This window comes from Hipposideros armiger, unplaced genomic scaffold, assembly GCF_001890085.2.
Source record: "Hipposideros armiger isolate ML-2016 unplaced genomic scaffold, ASM189008v1 scaffold_76, whole genome shotgun sequence".
Classification (NCBI taxonomy): Eukaryota; Metazoa; Chordata; class Mammalia; order Chiroptera; family Hipposideridae; genus Hipposideros; species Hipposideros armiger.
The window spans coordinates 3727641-3746787 of NW_017731426.1; the positions used below are offsets into that span (position 1 = coordinate 3727641).

At 37.8% G+C, this 19147-nt stretch overlaps 1 protein-coding gene across 2 annotated transcripts in view; it reads left to right on the forward strand.

Annotated features, from left to right (window-relative positions):
- The window catches only part of DERA (deoxyribose-phosphate aldolase), a 96490-nt gene extending 81985 nt beyond the window's left edge, over positions 1-14505 (forward strand). The window contains exons 7-10 of one of the 2 annotated variants that reach the window (XR_002124094.1): positions 1763-1875; positions 6300-6449; positions 6753-11859; positions 14357-14505. Coding sequence is in view for 1 of the 2 variants with exons in the window: in XM_019643320.1 (XP_019498865.1) it covers positions 1763-1875; positions 6300-6449; positions 6753-6809 (320 nt within the window). In the remaining variant the exon portion in view is untranslated. Of the gene's footprint in view, positions 1-1762; positions 1876-6299; positions 6450-6752 lie in introns of both variants that reach the window. The other variant, XM_019643320.1, reaches the window with a different exon arrangement.
- The last annotated feature ends 4642 nt before the right edge of the window (positions 14506-19147 follow it).

Sequence of the window (19147 nt, forward strand, 5' to 3'; positions counted from 1 at the left end):
GCTTTGTGAGGACTCTATTTAAATCTAGCTACCTCTCCCCAAATCCATCGCTCTCTATCTCATTACTTTGTGTTATTTTACTTCACAGCACGTATCTTCACCTGGCATTTGTTATGTATTTGTTTATTGTCTTTCTCTTCTAGAAATTCTCACAAAGGCAGGAACTTTGTCTATTTTGTTAAGTGGTCTATTCCCAGCATCTAGAACATCATAAGCGCTCAGTAAATATTTGTTGAATGAATGCAAGCATGATAGGTATGTCTCCATTTCTCCCATGGGCCTGCCTACAGAGCAAAACAAAAGAGGGTTTACAATGACCTGTTTGATATATCAAATTCCTATGGTATTTACAGGGATTGCAACGCTACCTTGATCCTTGCTCCATTTATATTTGTATACTTGACAGTTTTCAAAGTGCTTTCCAATAGATGGTCTCTTTTGATTCCTTATGTAACACTATGAAGCCAGTAAGAATTTTCACTATTTTACAAACGATAAAGGTTAGGAGATGGGATTTGCAAGGTAAGGATCAGAGCCAGAGCTAGAAACCAGATCTCCTGACTGCTAGCTCATCAAGTGATTGCCCAGGATTATGTCTTATTTCCACTTGCATGTAGAATGTGCATGCCTTTGAGGGAAGGGTTTGAATTATTTGTTTTTATATTTTTCACTGTGCTTGACATACAGTGCACTTACTAAAGGTGTATCAATTTGAATCTTCTAATCCACAGAATGGCCGTGGAAGTACCTTTTCCATTTGAAACTAGAGGGGTGTTTTGGCCACTTCTTCCCTCCACTTCCATCAACCACTCCTTTGATGGACCTTGGGAAAATCTCAGAGATAGCCTTACACATGGGTCCATAGATTCAGTGGGCTAGGGCTATAAATTTGCATAAGGAATCACCTAGGAACCTTGTTTATATGTAGATTCAGATTCAGTTCGTCTAGCACAGGGCCTGAGAGTCTGCATGCTTAACAAGCTGCCTGGTGGTGCACATGCTGCAGATTTGTGGTTCACACTATGCGTCTTTTGGGGATAGGTAACCACCACATGAAAGAGGGAACCTCTGGCTATCTGACTGTGTGAACCTAGGTAAATTCCTTGGAGACACTGTAGCATATTGGTTAGAATAGTGCACAGTGCGTTGCATTCAGTGAGTCTTAACTATATTATTATTTCTTTGTCTCCTTGTGTTATTCTGTTAAACCACATAAATAGGTTTAAGATACATTTGAGGCACAGGAAGTTATTTAAAATATTTTCCAGTTATGAAATGTCTTTCATGAAAATCCTAAACGGATGGAAGACATAATAGTGCTTTTATTAACAAACAACACAGTAGAAATTAGCTAATGGTGATTCTTCATTAGTTGGCATTCCAGTTTTGTAGTAAAGTGTTATATGATGTTAAGCACAGGGAATAAAACTTGTTTTTATTCATCTCAGTTATGCATTAAATAAACCAACTTGATTTTAATTGGTAATATGGAAATATAGAGGCAATAGCCCCAGGGGTCCATACAAAGCCATTTAGTGCTTAATTTAATTCATGTTATAATAAGGGGAAGAAAAAGTAAGGACAGAATTATTTTAAAAAGAGAATTTTTGGGGTTTTTTTTTGGGTTTTCAAAGAACTAATGAAAAATAAAGTTGTGTTCCTCAGGAAAAAAAATTTATGCGACTCACATTTTCCACTGACTCAAAATCATAAAAAAATAAGTTTTTAAATTAACATGGAGTTTTTCTTCCTTTTGTTTTAGGATCAGATTTTATTAAGACATCTACTGGAAAAGAAACAGTAAATGCCACCTTCCCTGTAGCAATAGTAATGCTACGGGCCATCAGAGATTTCTTCTGGAAAACTGGAAACAAGGTATATTATCGCCAGCAAATCTTTCTTCAGAGTAAAGATAACATTATTTATAATACTGGATACAGCCATGATAACTGTCTTTATATGCAGAAGGTGTGAATGAGTTACCTTTATTAAGATAAATGTTTAATTTACCTTTCATTACAAAAAAACACATTTATGGAGAAAAATGTACGATTAACAGAAAGTGAGTGTGAGTGTGGGAGTAAGTATGTGTGATCAAGATGTAAACTTACTTTATGTCCTTTTATTAACTGAAGACAATTTTATCACTGACAAGAGATTCCTAAATGCGTTCTTTAACGAACTAATTCTGCTGCAACACAGAGGCTTTCTGGTAAGGCGTTGGCCAGCAAAAACAGGTTAATGCAGAAATTAAACTTTCTTGAGGAATGGAAAGAATTGCAGAGTAACATTTATTGAATGATAAGCTGTGGTGGTGATATGAAAAGTATGCAATATAATGGGAAATAATCTTTTCCTGTCATTATTGAAGGACACACATAAATTGGTTTTTCTGTTGGGAAACCCCCGGTCCAGAAAAACTTATTACTTTTAATAATATGAGGTGAAGAGAAAATTCTTGAGGAGATGAACTTATTAAACAAAATAATGAAATGCTGTGAAACAGCAGGGAAAAGGTAGCTAGACGTTATATAGCTCTTGAATTAAATATCCATTTTTGCGTTTCATGGCAGTCGGATGTGCTCTTTGGAAGACTGTTAAGCTGAGGAGGGTATATGCTAGCTTTTGTCAGCTTTTCGAAAAATAATACATATTTTTTGAAACATGAAGTTAAAAGAAAAAATGCGTATGAGGTGTTTTTTAAAATGAGTTTGGATTTTCCTTTGCACTTCAAGTTGCTTGTTTAGTTGCAAATTATCTCAAAGGATTTTTTTTTCCCTACATCCTTGGAGAGAAAGGTAATTTTTTTTAAATGAGACTTTCCCTTCCTCCGAAGGTAGTTTTTAAAACCAATCTCTTGATTACTGCCAAATAGACACTCAGAAAAAAGACCTTTAGTCTTTTGCCAACTGGATGTGATGACTTTATATGTGACTATAGCTTCAGGTTATTTTGGAATCAGAGACCTTTTTTTAAGAATGTACTGGGTTTGAGAGGAAGTGAATTCTTTCCAGAATTCTGTCCTTCAGAATAACTTCATAGCTTCAAAAAGTACAAACAGGATAAATACCTACTGTTACCTACATGTGAAAGATGACCCAACGTGAGTAACCTCTGCTTACTAGCCTTTCTGCAGTGATCCAAATTAAATAAATAAGTAAGTAAAAATGTAAAAAATGAGAGAACTCTATCTTTGGGTCCCCTAACTCTGTGAGTGGGCCCACCACTCACCAGACCAATGATTCTTATTTTTTATTTTTTTTAAAAGATTTTATTGGGGAATTGGGGAAGGGGAACAGTGTTGGGGGATTGGGGAAGGGGACCAGCCAAGTTGTTGTCCTTCAGTCTTAGTTGTAAAGGGTGCAGCTAGCTCAGCTCCAAGTCCAGTCGCCATCCACTGCTCAGCTCAAGGTGCGGTGTTCAATATTAGTTGTGGGTGGGCTTAGCCCACCGTCCATGCAGGAGTTGAACTGGCAACCTTGTTGTTAGGGGCACATGCTCTTGCCAGCTGAGCCATCCTGCCACCTGTTGGCAGCTCAGCAGCAGCTCAGCTCGGGCTCAGCTCACTGGCCATGTGGGAATTGAACCAGGCACCCTGTTGCTCAGAGCTCCTGCTCTTAACCAACTGAGCCACTCGGCTAGCCTGATTCTTATTCTTGTCTAAAGAACATCCAAACAGGTGTGAAACTTTATACTTATAGATGCCGGGCCCTCATCCCTGGCACTTCTGGATCAGAGAGAGTCCTCAGGCAGCTCCACTTTTCATAAGCTCCGCAGTCGGGACTAAAACCTTTCATTGGGCACCCAATCATGTTTTGGTCTCAACAAACATTTATTGACTCCTTAGCTATGTCCCATGTTAACCTATGTTAAATGCTAGGGATACAAAAATAAACAGGTCCCTTCCCAGGAGACCCCTTAGACACCAAGCAAAGAATTTCAGTAAGCGTTTTAAATGTTCAACGTGCTAGACCAGAATTGAAAGTAAGAGACACTTTGCTGTCTTTCAACACTTTTTTTTTTTAATTGTATTGGCGCTGCCCTCAGTTAATAAAGTTCATCCCAGTTTCATTAAGAAACGAATAGGTCCGGGCCAGCCGAGTGGCTCAGCTGGTTAAGAGCTCGCTTGGGAGCGCCAGCTCTGAGCAGCAGGGATGCAGTTCGAATCCCATATTGAGGGCCATTGATGCTTGCCCTCTACAGCTAAGATGATGAACAACAGCTCCACCTGGAGCTGGGCTGTTGTGAGTCGCCAACAACGGTGTAGGCTGCAGCAGGGCTGCAGTGGGCTGCTGTGAGCTACGCGAGTGCCTGGCAGCCAGCATGAGTGGCCGGCAGCCTGTGTGAGCTGCTGGGAGCTGCTGTGGGCAGCTGACCAATGACCGGTGACCGATTGCCTCACCCAGGAAGAGCACAATGATCATACCAACATGGGCCAGTGAAGTGACGTCCTCCACAACTAGACTGAAGAACAAAAACAGCAATTTGTCTACCTGTCTGTTCCCCTTCCCCAATTCCCCAACACTGTTCCCCTCCCCACAATTCCCCAATAAAATCTTAAAAAAAAAAAAAAAAGTAACGAATAGGTCCAAGTGAAACCATATTCATTTTAGTCACACTTGATTTCACACAGTGAGGCAGTGTGTAGGATCTTGCAGAATGTTTCAGGTTGTTGACAAGTTGCTTGTGTTGCCCTTAGACTGGAAAGTTTCTACCTCGTTGATTTAAGGGGTGTTTTAAAATGTGATCAGCCGCCTTCCCGACCATGATTAGTGTCACTCCTGAGAAGCAGAGGTTTAATATTTCATAACTGATTTCACTGCAGATTTATGTTTTCCATATTCTGTCCCTTTAAAAAAAAGTACAAACTTATGCAAGAACCTGTTTAGAAGAATCAAACAGACTTGCTGACACAACTGAATTATATAGAAAAATCTGTATGTATCAGTGCCTAATTGATGGAAGTACTTCTATAATTAACAAATATGCTACATAATATCAGCTAATTGATTTTTTTTGGCTCTTCTCAATAAATAACCTCACCCCACGTATCTCCCCCACACCTGCCACCTCCCCTCACTCTTAGAGTCACTTGGAATCCAAAGTAATGGGCAGATATGGTTAGAATCTCTCCATAGCTACTGCTAAGCATTATCGTAGTGTGATTGTGGCAGGGAAACCAATTGGGAAACCTTTACTGATAGTCTATGTGAGAATCAATGTATTTCAACTAATACAATAGAAGTAAAAGTAGAGAGGAAAGTGCCCAGGGGACATATAAAAGTTGAGACAGTAGATTGTTTGGATTTGACTGTTGATCGATTGGGTGTGGTGTGGTGAGGAAAATGGTGGAGCCCAGGTTAACCGTGAGGTTTCTAGTGTGGGTTGATAATGGGACCATTCATTTATCATTGTCTCCCTTTTCTAGCATTCTGTTAGTTGTCACCCCTGCTGGGGCTGCCTATCAAACCAACAGCTCTCCATGTGAGCTTTAGTACTTGGGCTGTGGGGTGTTTTCTTGATTGCTCCCATCTAGAGTCTTTACTGGATAGTTAAATTCTTGAGACAAGTAAATCCAGACACGCAGGTTTTCCTGTATATAGAATACATGTATCTTTTTCTAATGGACTCAGAGACATCATTTGCAAACATCAGATACTGGCTGAATTGTGCTGTTTTATGGTCGCCTTCAAAGACGCTGAAATGTGAAGAGGCCCTACACTGTCTTTTTCTACTGTGCTTGTTTAACTGGTCTGGCCACTCTCTGTAACTCTATTTACAACGTAGGAAAAAAAGGCCCCGCAGCTATTAAGTTGATTAAAACAACTGTCAGCTCTCCTTGCTGACTGCTGCCGGTTTGGTTAGTGTGACCTCGCTGATTTGCTCTTCCTGTTTTAAATACACTTATGTGTCATTTGCACCTCAGGATGAAGGGCTGAAAGGTGTCTACAGGCTTGCTGGTAGAATGAATGGGCTTCTGTGCTGTGTGTTCCTTTTTATTGACACCTCTCTTGTTTAGCCCGGGTTCACAGCTCTAGTCTAGATGGTTGAGGGTTATGGCTTTCCAATAAGTGAAATGCTAATGAGGGTTATTAACTCTCATTAGTGTCTCCTCAGAAGCGGTGGCATTCTTCCCATTAATCCTGGAAAAGTCATTTTGTAGCGTGAATGGGCGAGTCAGTGATCTAAGCTCTTTAGCTGGGTGAACTGAATGAAGTGGATTGGAAAAAAAGAGAATCAAGACTTTTTAAGGCACTCAGCTAACAATACCTTGTTATCTTTCCCTCCCTCCCTTTTAGGTAGGCTTTAAGCCAGCAGGAGGCATCCGCAGTGCAAAGGATTCCCTTGCTTGGCTCTCTCTCATGAAGGAGGAGCTGGGAGAGGAATGGCTGAAGCCAGAGCTCTTTCGAATCGGTGCCAGCACTCTGCTTTCGGACATCGAGAGGCAGGTGAATAAGAACCCACTGTCCTTGGAACACATTGAAAGTGTTTTTGAGAAAGAAGTGAAAAGCCACCTAGTGGGCTGTGAGAACTAGAGAGGAACACTTATCTGATGTACCTCATCACACCCAAACCTTTGCCTTCTTCCGAGCAAACCTCCACCTGGATGGAGAGTCTGCCGAAGCGCATAATAGTGGGGCTTTGTAATGAAATGTTCATTCAAGTTATTAATTATTCTGTAATAGTAATTATTAATTGATATGCATAATAATATAAAATGGTTAATTACCTAAATTCTGCCTTCCTCACAGATTTACCATCATGTGACTGGAAGATATGCTGCTTATCATGACCTTCCAATGTCTTAAATCAGCAGTGAACTCCAGGGAAGTTTTCTACAGCATTGGAAAATGATTTTTCTACACAATTGCTACAATTATTTAATTAAAAAATGGAGGAATAGGTAGCTGACTTTTTTCCCCTTAAAATTTCCACTGAATTTAATTTCTAGAATGAAAGAAAAAAAAAACCCAACCAATCCACACATGGCACTCATTTCAGGCACATCTAAAATGGTCTTAATTGCTGTAAGACCTGTTAATTTTGTGAAGGTTTTCTCTGAAAAACCCTGAGTATAATGTTAATGATAGCTTTGACAACATTGAATTCTGAGGAATAAAAAACATTAAACTGCCCAAGAAACGTGCTCTAGCAAAAGAAAACACAGCATCCCTGACCTGCTGCTGTATTCTAACGACTTCAGGAATCACTGACTCAGCACTAATTTCCTGCCTCAAAAATCCATCTTTAATTTTTGCAACAGATATGCTCTTTTATTAATTGTTTTACTAATGAAACTTCTGTCATTGTTATATAAAACTCTGGATATCACTGAATTTTTTAATTAAAATAAATCCCTGTAGTTGTTTATTTTTTTATAAACTTTAAATTATAGCAATACATATTGAAAAATTAATCCATTCAACTTGTAAAGAGGTTTTATCAATGATTTTCTGAATCTTTCTAGGAGAGTCCTTGGGTATTCATCTCAGGTAAAGTACCTCAGTACATTATTAATGAATACAACTTATGTATGTATTCTGAAACTTTTAAGATTTTCTGGTATAGTGAATAGGAGAAAAACAGCAGACCCTAACACCGCACTTAACAAGTGCTAAACTCCTTACAGATATCAATTTAATCCTTGTTTAATCCCTATAACAGTAAGGTAAATACAATAAGATTTTTAATCCTTACAACAGGAAGTACTGACATTAACATCCTTTTAAATCCAGATGAGGGCCTAAGGCACAGAGAGCTTAAGCAACTTGCCAAAGGTCACAAAGCTGTAAACCAGCAGAGTCAAGAGTCAAGCCCAGTCTGTGAGTCTGTGCAGACACCCATGTGTATCACTGTTCCCCAGCACACACAGGCACAGAATCGGAGCTCACTGTCAGCTGTGCGGCACAATAATCTGCGTCACAGTCTACTGGTTCCTTTGCGCTCTGTCTCTCCCAGCTTCTCACCTTCACTCTTTTTGCTTGCTAGCATCTCTACTACATCATAGAACCTAAGTTTTCTGGACCTCAGTTTCTTCATTTGTAACATAAAGGGGTAGAGGTAGGTGATGTCAAGGTGCTTTCAGACCTAAAAGGATATACCATGAGGATAGTTATAATAAATCCAAGAAAATGTTTTATGGCTATAAACAGAAAAAAATTTATTGTAGCAATCTAAATTACAATTTGCCTCTCAGGAGTCAATTAGGCAAATCCCTCCAAGCACCTCTCTGACTAAATGAAACAACTAAAATAGAACGGGGAAAAAAAACCTTGCTTTCTCCCAACACCTTAGCAGAAAGCTGACTCTTGACTTCTGATGTGGTCAGTGTCTCTGAATGCCATGTCCACTTTCATAACATGCTGGCCCAGTTGCCCACCAGCACAATGGCCAGTCACCTTTGGAGAAGAAACTTTGCAGAAAAATAATTACATTCTATCACCTTTGAAGCTATTCCAATTTCACAGGGGTTTCTGTTTTCCTCCCATTAAACCCAGCTGGTCATTTTAGTTGATCAGGCATCATTATCTTCAATTCTAATTTATATGAGGCATCCACTGAAATTGACCTCTGCGGACAATTATAGATTCACATAGGAAATTAAGACTGGTGAGTCCCTAAAACCTATTAGAGGCTGATGAGCATGGCCTGATCCAAAGGTAAGTAATGTTAGATTTTGGGGGACAATTTATTCCAAGGACTATTAGCCTCTTCATCAGGAATGTCTCCACCTTGCCTGGCTCTTGAAATCAAATGTAAAATAGATGATTGAATAGGAAAACTCTAGTAAATGTTGATTCCTATGAAAACATACGAGGAAGAGGTTATTTCTGAGATGACTGATTTAGTACAAACAGATTTGTGTACTTGAGAACACTGGGAGCAGACGCTTTATACAAGCAGAAAATGAGTTTTTGCTGTTTTCTGTGTTTAAAGCTTCTAATAAAAGCAGTCCCCCTTCCCCCATTTGTCACAATTGTTCAATAAAGCATTTAAGGTTTTAACGTTATTTTTAAACAACCAATCATATAATATAGGGGCTTAAAATGAGTTAAGGGACTATCTAGTTCCATCCACCATTTTTACCTGAGAAAAGAAACTCAAAGTGGGAAGTATGCAAGGTCACATACAAAGTCAAAGTTGAGCCCAGAAGCTAGATCACATCATGCCATGAAATATTATATAAGACACTGACAATTCCTTACTTATTTATACATCCTACCATACTGAAATTATGTTCCTCAGCATGTAAACTTCAGACTCACTTTTGCCTCTAGGAGTCTTCTGACTGGTGTTTCTGAGAAGACCAACCTTCTAAACCTAGTCCAAGTGATAGTGTGGTTAATTTCATCTGTTAGACTTTCAGAATTTTTGGTGATCTCAAGAACACTTTCTTTTTATGAAAGTTTAATGTTTGTTTGTTTTTTGTTTTTTAAGGGGGAGCTAGTTTGGATCCTCGTCTACAAATGGAGAGAGAATGATAGTTTAATCACAAAACAATTTCCTAATGACAGTCTCTTTGCCTCATTCTGGATTATTTCAACACGAACACGAAAGTTAGGTAAATTAGTTTGCATGTAATACAGCATATGAGGAGACCTGTGCAAAGCAGGGACTGTTACAGATATCTACCTGGAAGTGCATCCTTGCGAGAACATGATATGGCATCTGTCCTGACTGAGCAGAACAGTTTGCTATGTTATACATACTCATATATGTCTTAAGTCAAATCTAGAAAAACCAAATCAGTCTTTGGAAAAATCAATTTGCACTTCTAGTACAGAGGGAGACCAATATTAATGTTTCTTCCATCAACTTGATCATTTTTGCTGACACAACATGAATAGGGCCAGAATGTAGAAATAGAAAGAAGAAGAAGGGATTGGAATAGATTGTACTTTCAAAGGAAATGAAAGGTTATGTCCATTTTGGCACTAGACAAGAGGTATGAGGTGAATTCAATTTCTACGGTTGTTTTCCTGATCATGCTCAAGAGTCTTGCCTCCCAAAGGAAAATATATATTTTGTAATCACCACCAAATGATCCTTTCCAGAAATGACCACAGGTAACATCTGGCTGATCTATAAAATATGTAGTAAAAATAATCATTTTTAATTAACTAAAACCTGCTCAGGAGAGAGAGTCAGAGGAATATCCATCTGGTCAATTCTTATTTAATAGGGCAAATGAGGATCAGAATGTGGAATGCAATATATGTGAAATACTTAGTGACCTTACAATGAACTAAACTTTTTTTTAGGAAGAATGGGTGAGGAGGAGGAATCAATAGCTAGAAAGGACAGACAACACTTGATGTTTTATTTCTAGAAGTACAACTTTACTGTAAAACACAGGTAGAATATAAGAAGCCCAGGTCTTGTGGATTAGTTTCTATGGTCCAATGAAGGAAATGTGTTTTAATTCATTTGAACAGTAGAACGAGGTTATACTTTATTCTGGAGCTTGACAAGGATGATGGAGAGTTTTAAAAACTCATTATAAATAAAGGTAAAAGGAATGGGGCCCGAGGAGACGATTGAAGGGTACTTGATGTCTCACGGTCCCAGGAAGTTACTTCTGTATTGTCTCTTAACAACCAAGAGTCCTGTATTTCCTCTGTAGAAGAAGAAATGAGTTGATGCTACATGTGAAGTTGGATTAGTTCTGGGGAAGAACTCTAATGCTCTGAAATGTGTTATAAGGTACATTTGCTATTCCCTTCTCAGAAGTAGATACTCTTTTGTTTGGAGTGGTTAGCTGTGCTGCCTAAGAAAGTACGTGTAGTTCCCTAACTACTTTCCCAAACTAGTATACATCAGAAACATTGGGAGAGTTTATATCGCCAGAGTTTCCATTTCAGTAAATCTGCTATGGGGCCCCAGAATCTGCATTTCCAAGATGTTCCCAGGTGACAACACTGACCCAGGAACCACGCTTTGAAACCACTGGGTTAGAAAGCCTTGTACTCAACACGTAAATGCCAATGTACATGCATCTTTCCATAGTAAAACCCACCAGCTGCTGCACTTGTGTATCATGAAAAGCCAGGTTAAATGTGTATATTGTGTTGGATTTCATAGCCAAGAACAAGAGAAGGAACAATGCAAAGGACATCTCTTAATCCTTTCACAGTAGGCAGTGAACTTGATTACCTTTGGGGCTTAAAAGCAAGCTTTGGAGCCTAGAATAAACATTTTAGATGAGTTTAGAATCATCCACAAAATCTTCCAAAGGATTTCAGCAAGTCAAGATAGCAAGATTTAGGGGTATTTGATCTTTACCTATTTGGAATGCATTAAATTTTGGTGATTCCAGTATAATTGTACTTAAAACCAAGACCTATTTAAACAGAGCCCATTCTTGAACTTATAATTGAAATAGATACAATGTTCTAGGGAAGGTCCATTCACAGATACTTGGCTTCTTAATTTGAAGCTACTGTGCAAAGTGATCTCCAGGCTGGGGGGTGATGAAAACAGTAGGTCTTCAGTCTTCTTAACACAAAAGGATGTTTTAAATTTGTTTTTTGCTTTTTTTAGTGTGTGTTCTGCCAGACAATACATAATCAGGCATGCTTCTTAGTAACAGAACGCCCCTCTACATAGTTTTAAGCAGAAAATGAATTTATTTTTAAAGCATATTGAGTATCTTACAGAATAGGAAAACCAGATTGTTGAGCACAGAGGCAGCCAGTGAAGAAGAATGCCCAAACCACTCTTTAGAACTGCTCCAGTGAAGACTCAATGCTACCACCTCTGGGTGCTTGATACCCAAACCTCTGCTTTTGCCACCCCTGTAAGCTGGAGTCCTCATTTCTCAACAGTGGCCAAAGATGGAATCCTCCATTGCTGTCTTGGGTAACAAATTCCTATGTGGTTGTGTCTGATTGTTGGAGCCTCAGTCACATGCCTGTATTCTAGCTGTAAAGGAAGCTGGGAAAGCACGTTTTGCCTTCTTGAGGGAAGTGGGACATAGTGTTCAAAAGATGTTGTTTGGTCACTAATTATGATAGTTGTTAACTACTGTATAACAAGGAGACACAGTTCATAACTTAGTGGTAGAAAAGAACTTTTTGCCCCTCAGCTGCATTTCCACTTCCAGTCAGACTCTAAAGCTGTGCTCTAGAGTCACCTCTTGTCTCTTCATCCCATACAGTAGGTCTAGAGAAGCTCTATGAAGTCCTTTTTACACTCACTCTCACCAGCAATATGTAGCAGTGCACTTTCCCCAAAATAGTTAAACTTCTATATCTCTAGACAGCTATCTATTGACTTCCAAACATGAGTAATGATAAATTTAGTTTCATTGTTTTTACTTCCTCCCCTTCATCTTTCACCCAAACTCACCTGATTCTTTATGATTATATAATTTTTCATATATTTTTTAGACTGAAATTATTTATAGCTTTGTTACATTGATGTATCAGCTTCAATAATCTTTCTATCCTCTGCTGTACCAGATGAGAAATCAGCATATTGACATTACTATCCACCATCTGTCTTCTTCCCCTCCAAACCTTTGCTATATTACTTCTACATCATTAGAGTTTATAACATGTAAATTCTGTTCTGTGACCATAATCTCCAAAATCATTTTAGTTTTAGTCCTACAGTTAAATGAAGTCAATATTTAGGACCAGTACTCCATTTATCTCTTTGCTTTTCAAAATTTGGCCTATAGTAGTTTCTTCAGGAAGGGCTTGGGGTATACTCCTTAGTTTTTCCAAGCTCAAAAAATGTTAATTTTCATTACATGTTAATGACTATTTAGCTGTGTACAATTCTTGGACCACACAGTTTATTTCCTGACAACTTTGTACCATTGCTCCAATGTCTTCTAGCATTGAACATTTCAGTGGGAACTAACATTCTGACTTAAACTTTGCCTTGATGCACAACAGTTTGGTTTTTTTTCTTTCAGTTACAGTAACTTTGCTAAAAGGTTAAATGTTTTGTGTCGATTTTTCCTGGAATTCAGTGTTCCCCCTCAGTCCATAGAGTCATGACTTATGTTTAGGGAGAGTTACTTTGAAGTATATCTTTAACATTTTCCTATTTTATTATTATTTTTTTACCTCTTCAGGATACTAGTTATTGCATATGTTAAGGTTTGTTTTTTGTTTTGTTCTATTTTTTTATCTGTCCTGTTTAGCTATTATTTTTTCTAATTATTTTCTACTTTATTAAATTGCACTCTTTTTCTATTCCTAACATCCTTGTTTCTTTCCATGTTTTTAGCAGGATATGTGAAATATTTGTTTCCTGGATTCTGTCACATTATATTTCATTCCCTAAAATCTTGCAGTATCATCCCCAAGCTCTTGTATATTTGATATGAGCTCTTGCTTTATAAATATGGTAGCTTTGTTTAGGTCTTTTGTTTTTTTAAGTTTAGGGCAATATGTTTGACCCACATTTTTATCTACTCTAAGGAAACATTTTTTTCTAGTGAGTATTCTTTGTCTTCCATTTTATTCCTGTTTATTTTTTTCTCTTATTTTCTTATAGTAGCTTTGCTGATATGAGTTTTTTCTGGATCAGCAACTGGCAGGAGCTTTATGGAGGAGAGATGCCATGTCCATGTTCTAGGCCACAGGAATTCTTACTGTTCACAGACACACAGCTCCTTACGACACAAGATTGTGTGTTTGAATTATTTTGGCTGTAACTCTCCCTAGCCACCAGAGATCAATGGCTTTACACATTGCACTTCTGTTCTCTGGCCTTTCCTCAACAACAGGCTGCTTCCTGCAACTCTGGGGTTGCTGTGTAATTTTCCTTTTAGCCCTCACCCCTCTGCTCCTCTTTGATGCCAAACTAGGTCCCGGGAAATTCCTGTTGCCAGTTCATGCACCTATCCCTACTGATCCATAGAAGTTATGGGTCTGCCTTCTTAGGATATGCCACCTACTTTGATTTGCTGCCTTTGAGACCAAGGTTTTGGAATTTGTATAAATGTTACATTTTAATAGAAAGCTGTTCATTGTGTTTGGAATGGATATAAATTCCAATTCACTTTGAAATCAGTATTAGAAACAACAGCAACTCTATAGCCGAATGTGGTAAGAAATGGAGGTTGAAGCTGTAGCCCCTAAGGCATTTGGCATTATTCTGTATCTCACCCTCAGATAAAACATCGTTCCCATTGGAATATGGAGGGGAATAATAAATAAAACTGAGTTTGGAAAGTGTCTGGCATGGAAAAGCTGTTTAAAAAGTTCCAGTTATTCTCTCTACTACCATGATGACACTACAAAAAAAAAAAAAGTGGGAAATTCACCCATGTAAAAATATACTATTTTGATAATGCAAATCTAATCTTTTTATGAGTATAAATGTACTTCTTCTGTTACAGTTCCTCCTCCTGGGCATCCTTGAAGCCCATCCATCACTAAGCAACATCAGAAAAGAAGATTCCAAATCGGAAGCCGTTGCTCACTCTTCTGACTTACTGTAATCCATCGTTCTTCAGTCTTATAATAAAATTACTGCCTTTTGTCTTTTTCTAATTCTCTTTCTATGGCAGGCCAGTTTGGGCAGAGGGTAGGCCAGGGGTGGAGAGGGGATCTAGGCTACGTAGTGTGTTACAAAGCAGAACCGGCTGACAGATTTATTACCTGGAGCTTCGAAAGTCTGGGACTCAAGGGTGGAGAGAAATCTGAGTCAGCAAAGAGGCTCTAAATGTGTCTGTCAACAAACACACCAACCTGGAGTGGGTGTAGGGGCCAGATTTTAAACTAGGGAATCACAGAATAAGAAATTAGCAGGCAGGGGTGGTCTAGGAGAGAGGTCTGGTAGGCCTGTATAGTCTCCATCGTGATGACACTGCCTGAAACTTGTAAAGTGATAGGAACAGAGCACACAGTCTTATAGTCTGTCTGTGCATCTGCATTGCCTTTATGTCCACTCAGCGGGAGCTCTGATAGGTGAGCCTGTTGTAACTGCTTTAAACTCTTTCAAATATCCAGTGAAGTACCTTAGAGTAGGCGATCCAGATTTATTTGTTAAATTAATTTAAAAAATACTTTAGATAAACACAAGGAAGGTATGATTATAAAGTAAGACTGATCCATAAGATAAGGACAAAAAATGAGTGTCACCTAGCTAGACAAAATACAACTTTGCTAGTGAATGGAACGCCTGAATAAATGCATGATACGTATTTTTAGAGGAGTTTGCCATAAAATAACCACACCTTGAGTTTAATGCATTTTAATTTGGGGGGACAATGATACATTTTACCAATGGTTTTTATAATTTGAGACTTAAAACTTGCTGTATGGGTTGCAAATGTATGAAAAATGGTTTGGGAAAACAACTTTTATTCATTGAGTTGTTTGTTTTTATAAAAATGCACATATCTTTTTAAAGCAATGTTTATTTTATGTTTTGAGTGGCAACAAAAATAATTGCATGTTTGAAATCTTTGAAATATATTTTAATGCTTTTTAAATGACTTAAGAGCAAGTGTGGCAAATTTACCCACTGCTTAATCCACTCCATAGTTTAAAGTGAGCTTCCCTTTCCAAGCATTGTGGAACTATTTAATATGTTTTTCGATAATATCTTTTAGACTGCAGTCAGTGTCTGTACCTGGTGGAGTGATTAGAACATTTGACACACCTACAATAAGATTGAGGAAAGAAGAGATAGTATAAATGCTTGATCTGAGCTCTAAAAAATGGATATGAATATTTTTTAACATAATAGAATTATGCAAACATAGTCTTATAATAGGATTTCATTGGTAGATTCAACAAGTATATGCCTGATGTATATGCTGAGAGTTTTCAAGAAAGACTAACTGCTTTTCTAATTTTAAAATCTTTTCATTTCAATCAGACAAGGTATTTAAAAGGATTTGGATAAGTCTATAAAATTCAGACCCAAGATCAGTCTCCAGTGTTTCCTGAGTGCCTATTACATTTCTTTAGGTTATTGGGAATTCATGAACTTGTAGAATTTGTTTGAACACATATCTGCTGGTACCACCTTGCTAGTTTGCTGTACACTTAGTATGTGGTAAGCACCGTTCTAAGTGCTTTATATGTGTTAACTTTCATCCTCACAACATACCTATGAGATAGGTACAATGATTATCATTTTACACATGAATTGATGGAAATATAGAGACACGAGGTGATTTGTTTTAAGGTCACACACAAAGCTGGGATTTGAGGCTGGTTGCTCTTGTCTCCAGCATCTGTACTTTTAACTACTGTGACAGACTATGTGCCACGGACTTGGTGACATGAAACCTTTGTGCCATAATTCCAAGGAAAGGAAACTCACCAGAATTATAGAATTTCAAGGGGTAGAAATAGACCCTCCAAAGGTCATTTAATCTAACCCTCCTGTCAATGACTGTGCTCTCAAGCAGTCTGCAGGCTGCCATAGATACGGGGAGAAATAGCTATGCAGTGGAATCTCTATAATGAGCTGCTCAGGGACAGAAACAGTGCCCTTCTTATAGGTTAAATGTGTTATATCAGACTTTTATTATATTTACTGCTGGGTCTTAGGATGTGGGATTTGGCCCATGTTATTTCCAAATCCTTATACGATGAGCTGTTACTGCAAGTTTCTACCATTATAGCTATAAATACAAAATACACGAACACACAAAGGCATCCACCCAAGTATAAAATTACTAGGGAAATGGGAAGGATAAAAAATGAATTGTTAGGTTTGGGGGATAATTACTGGTGGCCCTGGTCTGGCTAGATCTTGATAGAAAATAAGAGTAGTTTGGAAAGATTTCAGGGGCATTGTGAAAGTCAAGTACAGATTTGTGAGGGTCAAACGATATAGACAGATTGCAGATGGTGCAAAGACATGGGTAAATTATTTCGAAAAATTATTTCAAAAAAGGGTGCCTGTGTCCTTAGTGCCTCCAAATTTGTTGACAGAATGAATGTAGAGGATAAAAGGCTGGGAGGTATATCAGAGATGTTGTCATAGATACAGTACCACGAGTTTCTGAAGGCAGAACTGTTACCTTATTTGTATTTATACCCTTTGTACCTTGTGTGTAGTAGTCTTAGTATTACTTGTTGAATTTACTTAGTATATATACAAAATGTTATGTAAGCAGAAGGGAGAATACGTCAGGAGGTTAAATAAAGCTTCACATAATAGGTAATGTTTGAGGATGACTAGGGGTTTTTTAGAAGAGAATGTCTGAATTGTTAACTCTCAGACCCTTGACCCTCCAGCAATTCATCAAGTACAGTCCGGGCTTTCCTACCCCGGCACTGGTTCCCATGGTCATTTCTGGTTGTGAGTCTCTGCTCTTGTGAGTCACGACTCTGCATTTGTCTGTCTCCAATCTTGAGGGCAGCGGTTTGCCCTGTGTCTTCCTCTCTCCTGTGGATCCAAGAAGAGTTGTTGATTTTTCAGTTTCTTTAGATTTTTACTTGTTTAGATAGAGTGGCCACTTCCAAGCTTTTTACATGTGGAACTGGAAACCAGATGTGTAAAGTTTGGGTTCTTTTTACTAACAATGAGCGCATTAAAATTCATGTTTAAAAATCTCCATTAATAGATTTAAAAATAAATGAAGAAATCTATATAGGTCTGTAGTCTGTTTAACCAATTTGTACCAATGTCAGTTTCTTGGTTTTGGTAATGTACTATATATATAGTTAATGTGAGATGTTCTCAATGCAGAAACCTTTATTCACAGAAACTGTACTATATTTTGCAACTTGTGAATCTATATATAACTATATATAAGGTTTTTGTTTTTTAGTAAATGAGGCTAGAAAAAACCATTTGCAACAAAGAAGGTAAAAATTCAAACCCTATTTATATATAAAATGTTTACCAATCAATAAAAAATACATTGCAGTAGAAAAGTGTGTAAAAAACAAATAGGTATTTTGCATAACAGAGGTAGCTAAGTTTATGAAAAGTTGTTCAAACTCACTGACAGACAAGAAACAGCAAACAGAAGACACATCAGTTTTAATCAGCAGTTTGGTAATGTTAACAATGGACATAATATTAATAATACCAAATGCTGCCAAGTGTGTGGGTAATTAGGCACGCCATCTACTGATAGTAGAAGGGTAAGTTGAAACAATTTTGTAGGATGCCAATTGATAACACACAGACAAAGTAAAAAAAAAGTTTCCATTTCATATACTGGAAAATTTTTTAGGAAATAAGGATGTGCACAAATATATATGATTCAAGCATTTTTATACAAATCTTAACAAGACTAGTAACATGATTAAATAAATACAAGAGAATATCATTGTAGAAGAATAGTAAATGGCATGGGAAAATGATATCAAGTATAAAACAATGTGAAATATCAAAGTAAAAAACAATATGAAAGAATATGTATAGTATGATGCCAATGATATTTCCAAAGATTATACATGGAAATAAAAACATGGAAGTAACAAAATAACAATAATTGGATATCCTGGGATAACAGGATCATGTATAATTTATTTTCTTCTTTATGACTGTCTAAGTTTTTCATTTTTTAATGTTGATCTTGTATGTATGTATGTGTATGTGTGCTGCAGGAGGAATGGAGTTGAGGCTATTTAAGTACTTCTTAAATCTTGCCTTAATTCCTGGAGGAACTGAAGCCTGAGTCTTTGTGCCTTCTGTGGGAGCAAAAAACCTTTGACTTTGCTGTGTGGTGTGAGAATGAAGATGAGTGGACTGTGCTATGAGCTTCTGGAGGAGGCAGAAAGTGAGAAACTAAAGTAGGTGGATGAAATCTAGAAACTGGCAGCCCATGGATTGAATCCATGGATTGAATCATTACATTTGTTTGATGACCGTGGTAAATTTTCATATGCCATCTGTATCGGGACCTTTTCTTACAAGTGACCCGTGTTGCTTCCAAATTAGATAGGGCTTTCTCTTTCTTCTTGAGAACTATGTCCTGATAAATGTACATATTTACCAGTAAGTAACCATGCTCCATGATTCATTTCTTCTCCATCACAATGTGATGAATCACATAGCTTAATAGCGCTGATAGATTAGGTTCCGTATTTCTGTAAAAACAAAGCTAGCACTAAACAGTGAGAGCCAGGTGAGGGCACTGGTTTTTCCTACAGGCCCTGGACTCAGATGGATGGGAAGTTGAGTCCCAACTTTATTTTTAGCTGTGTAACTGCAG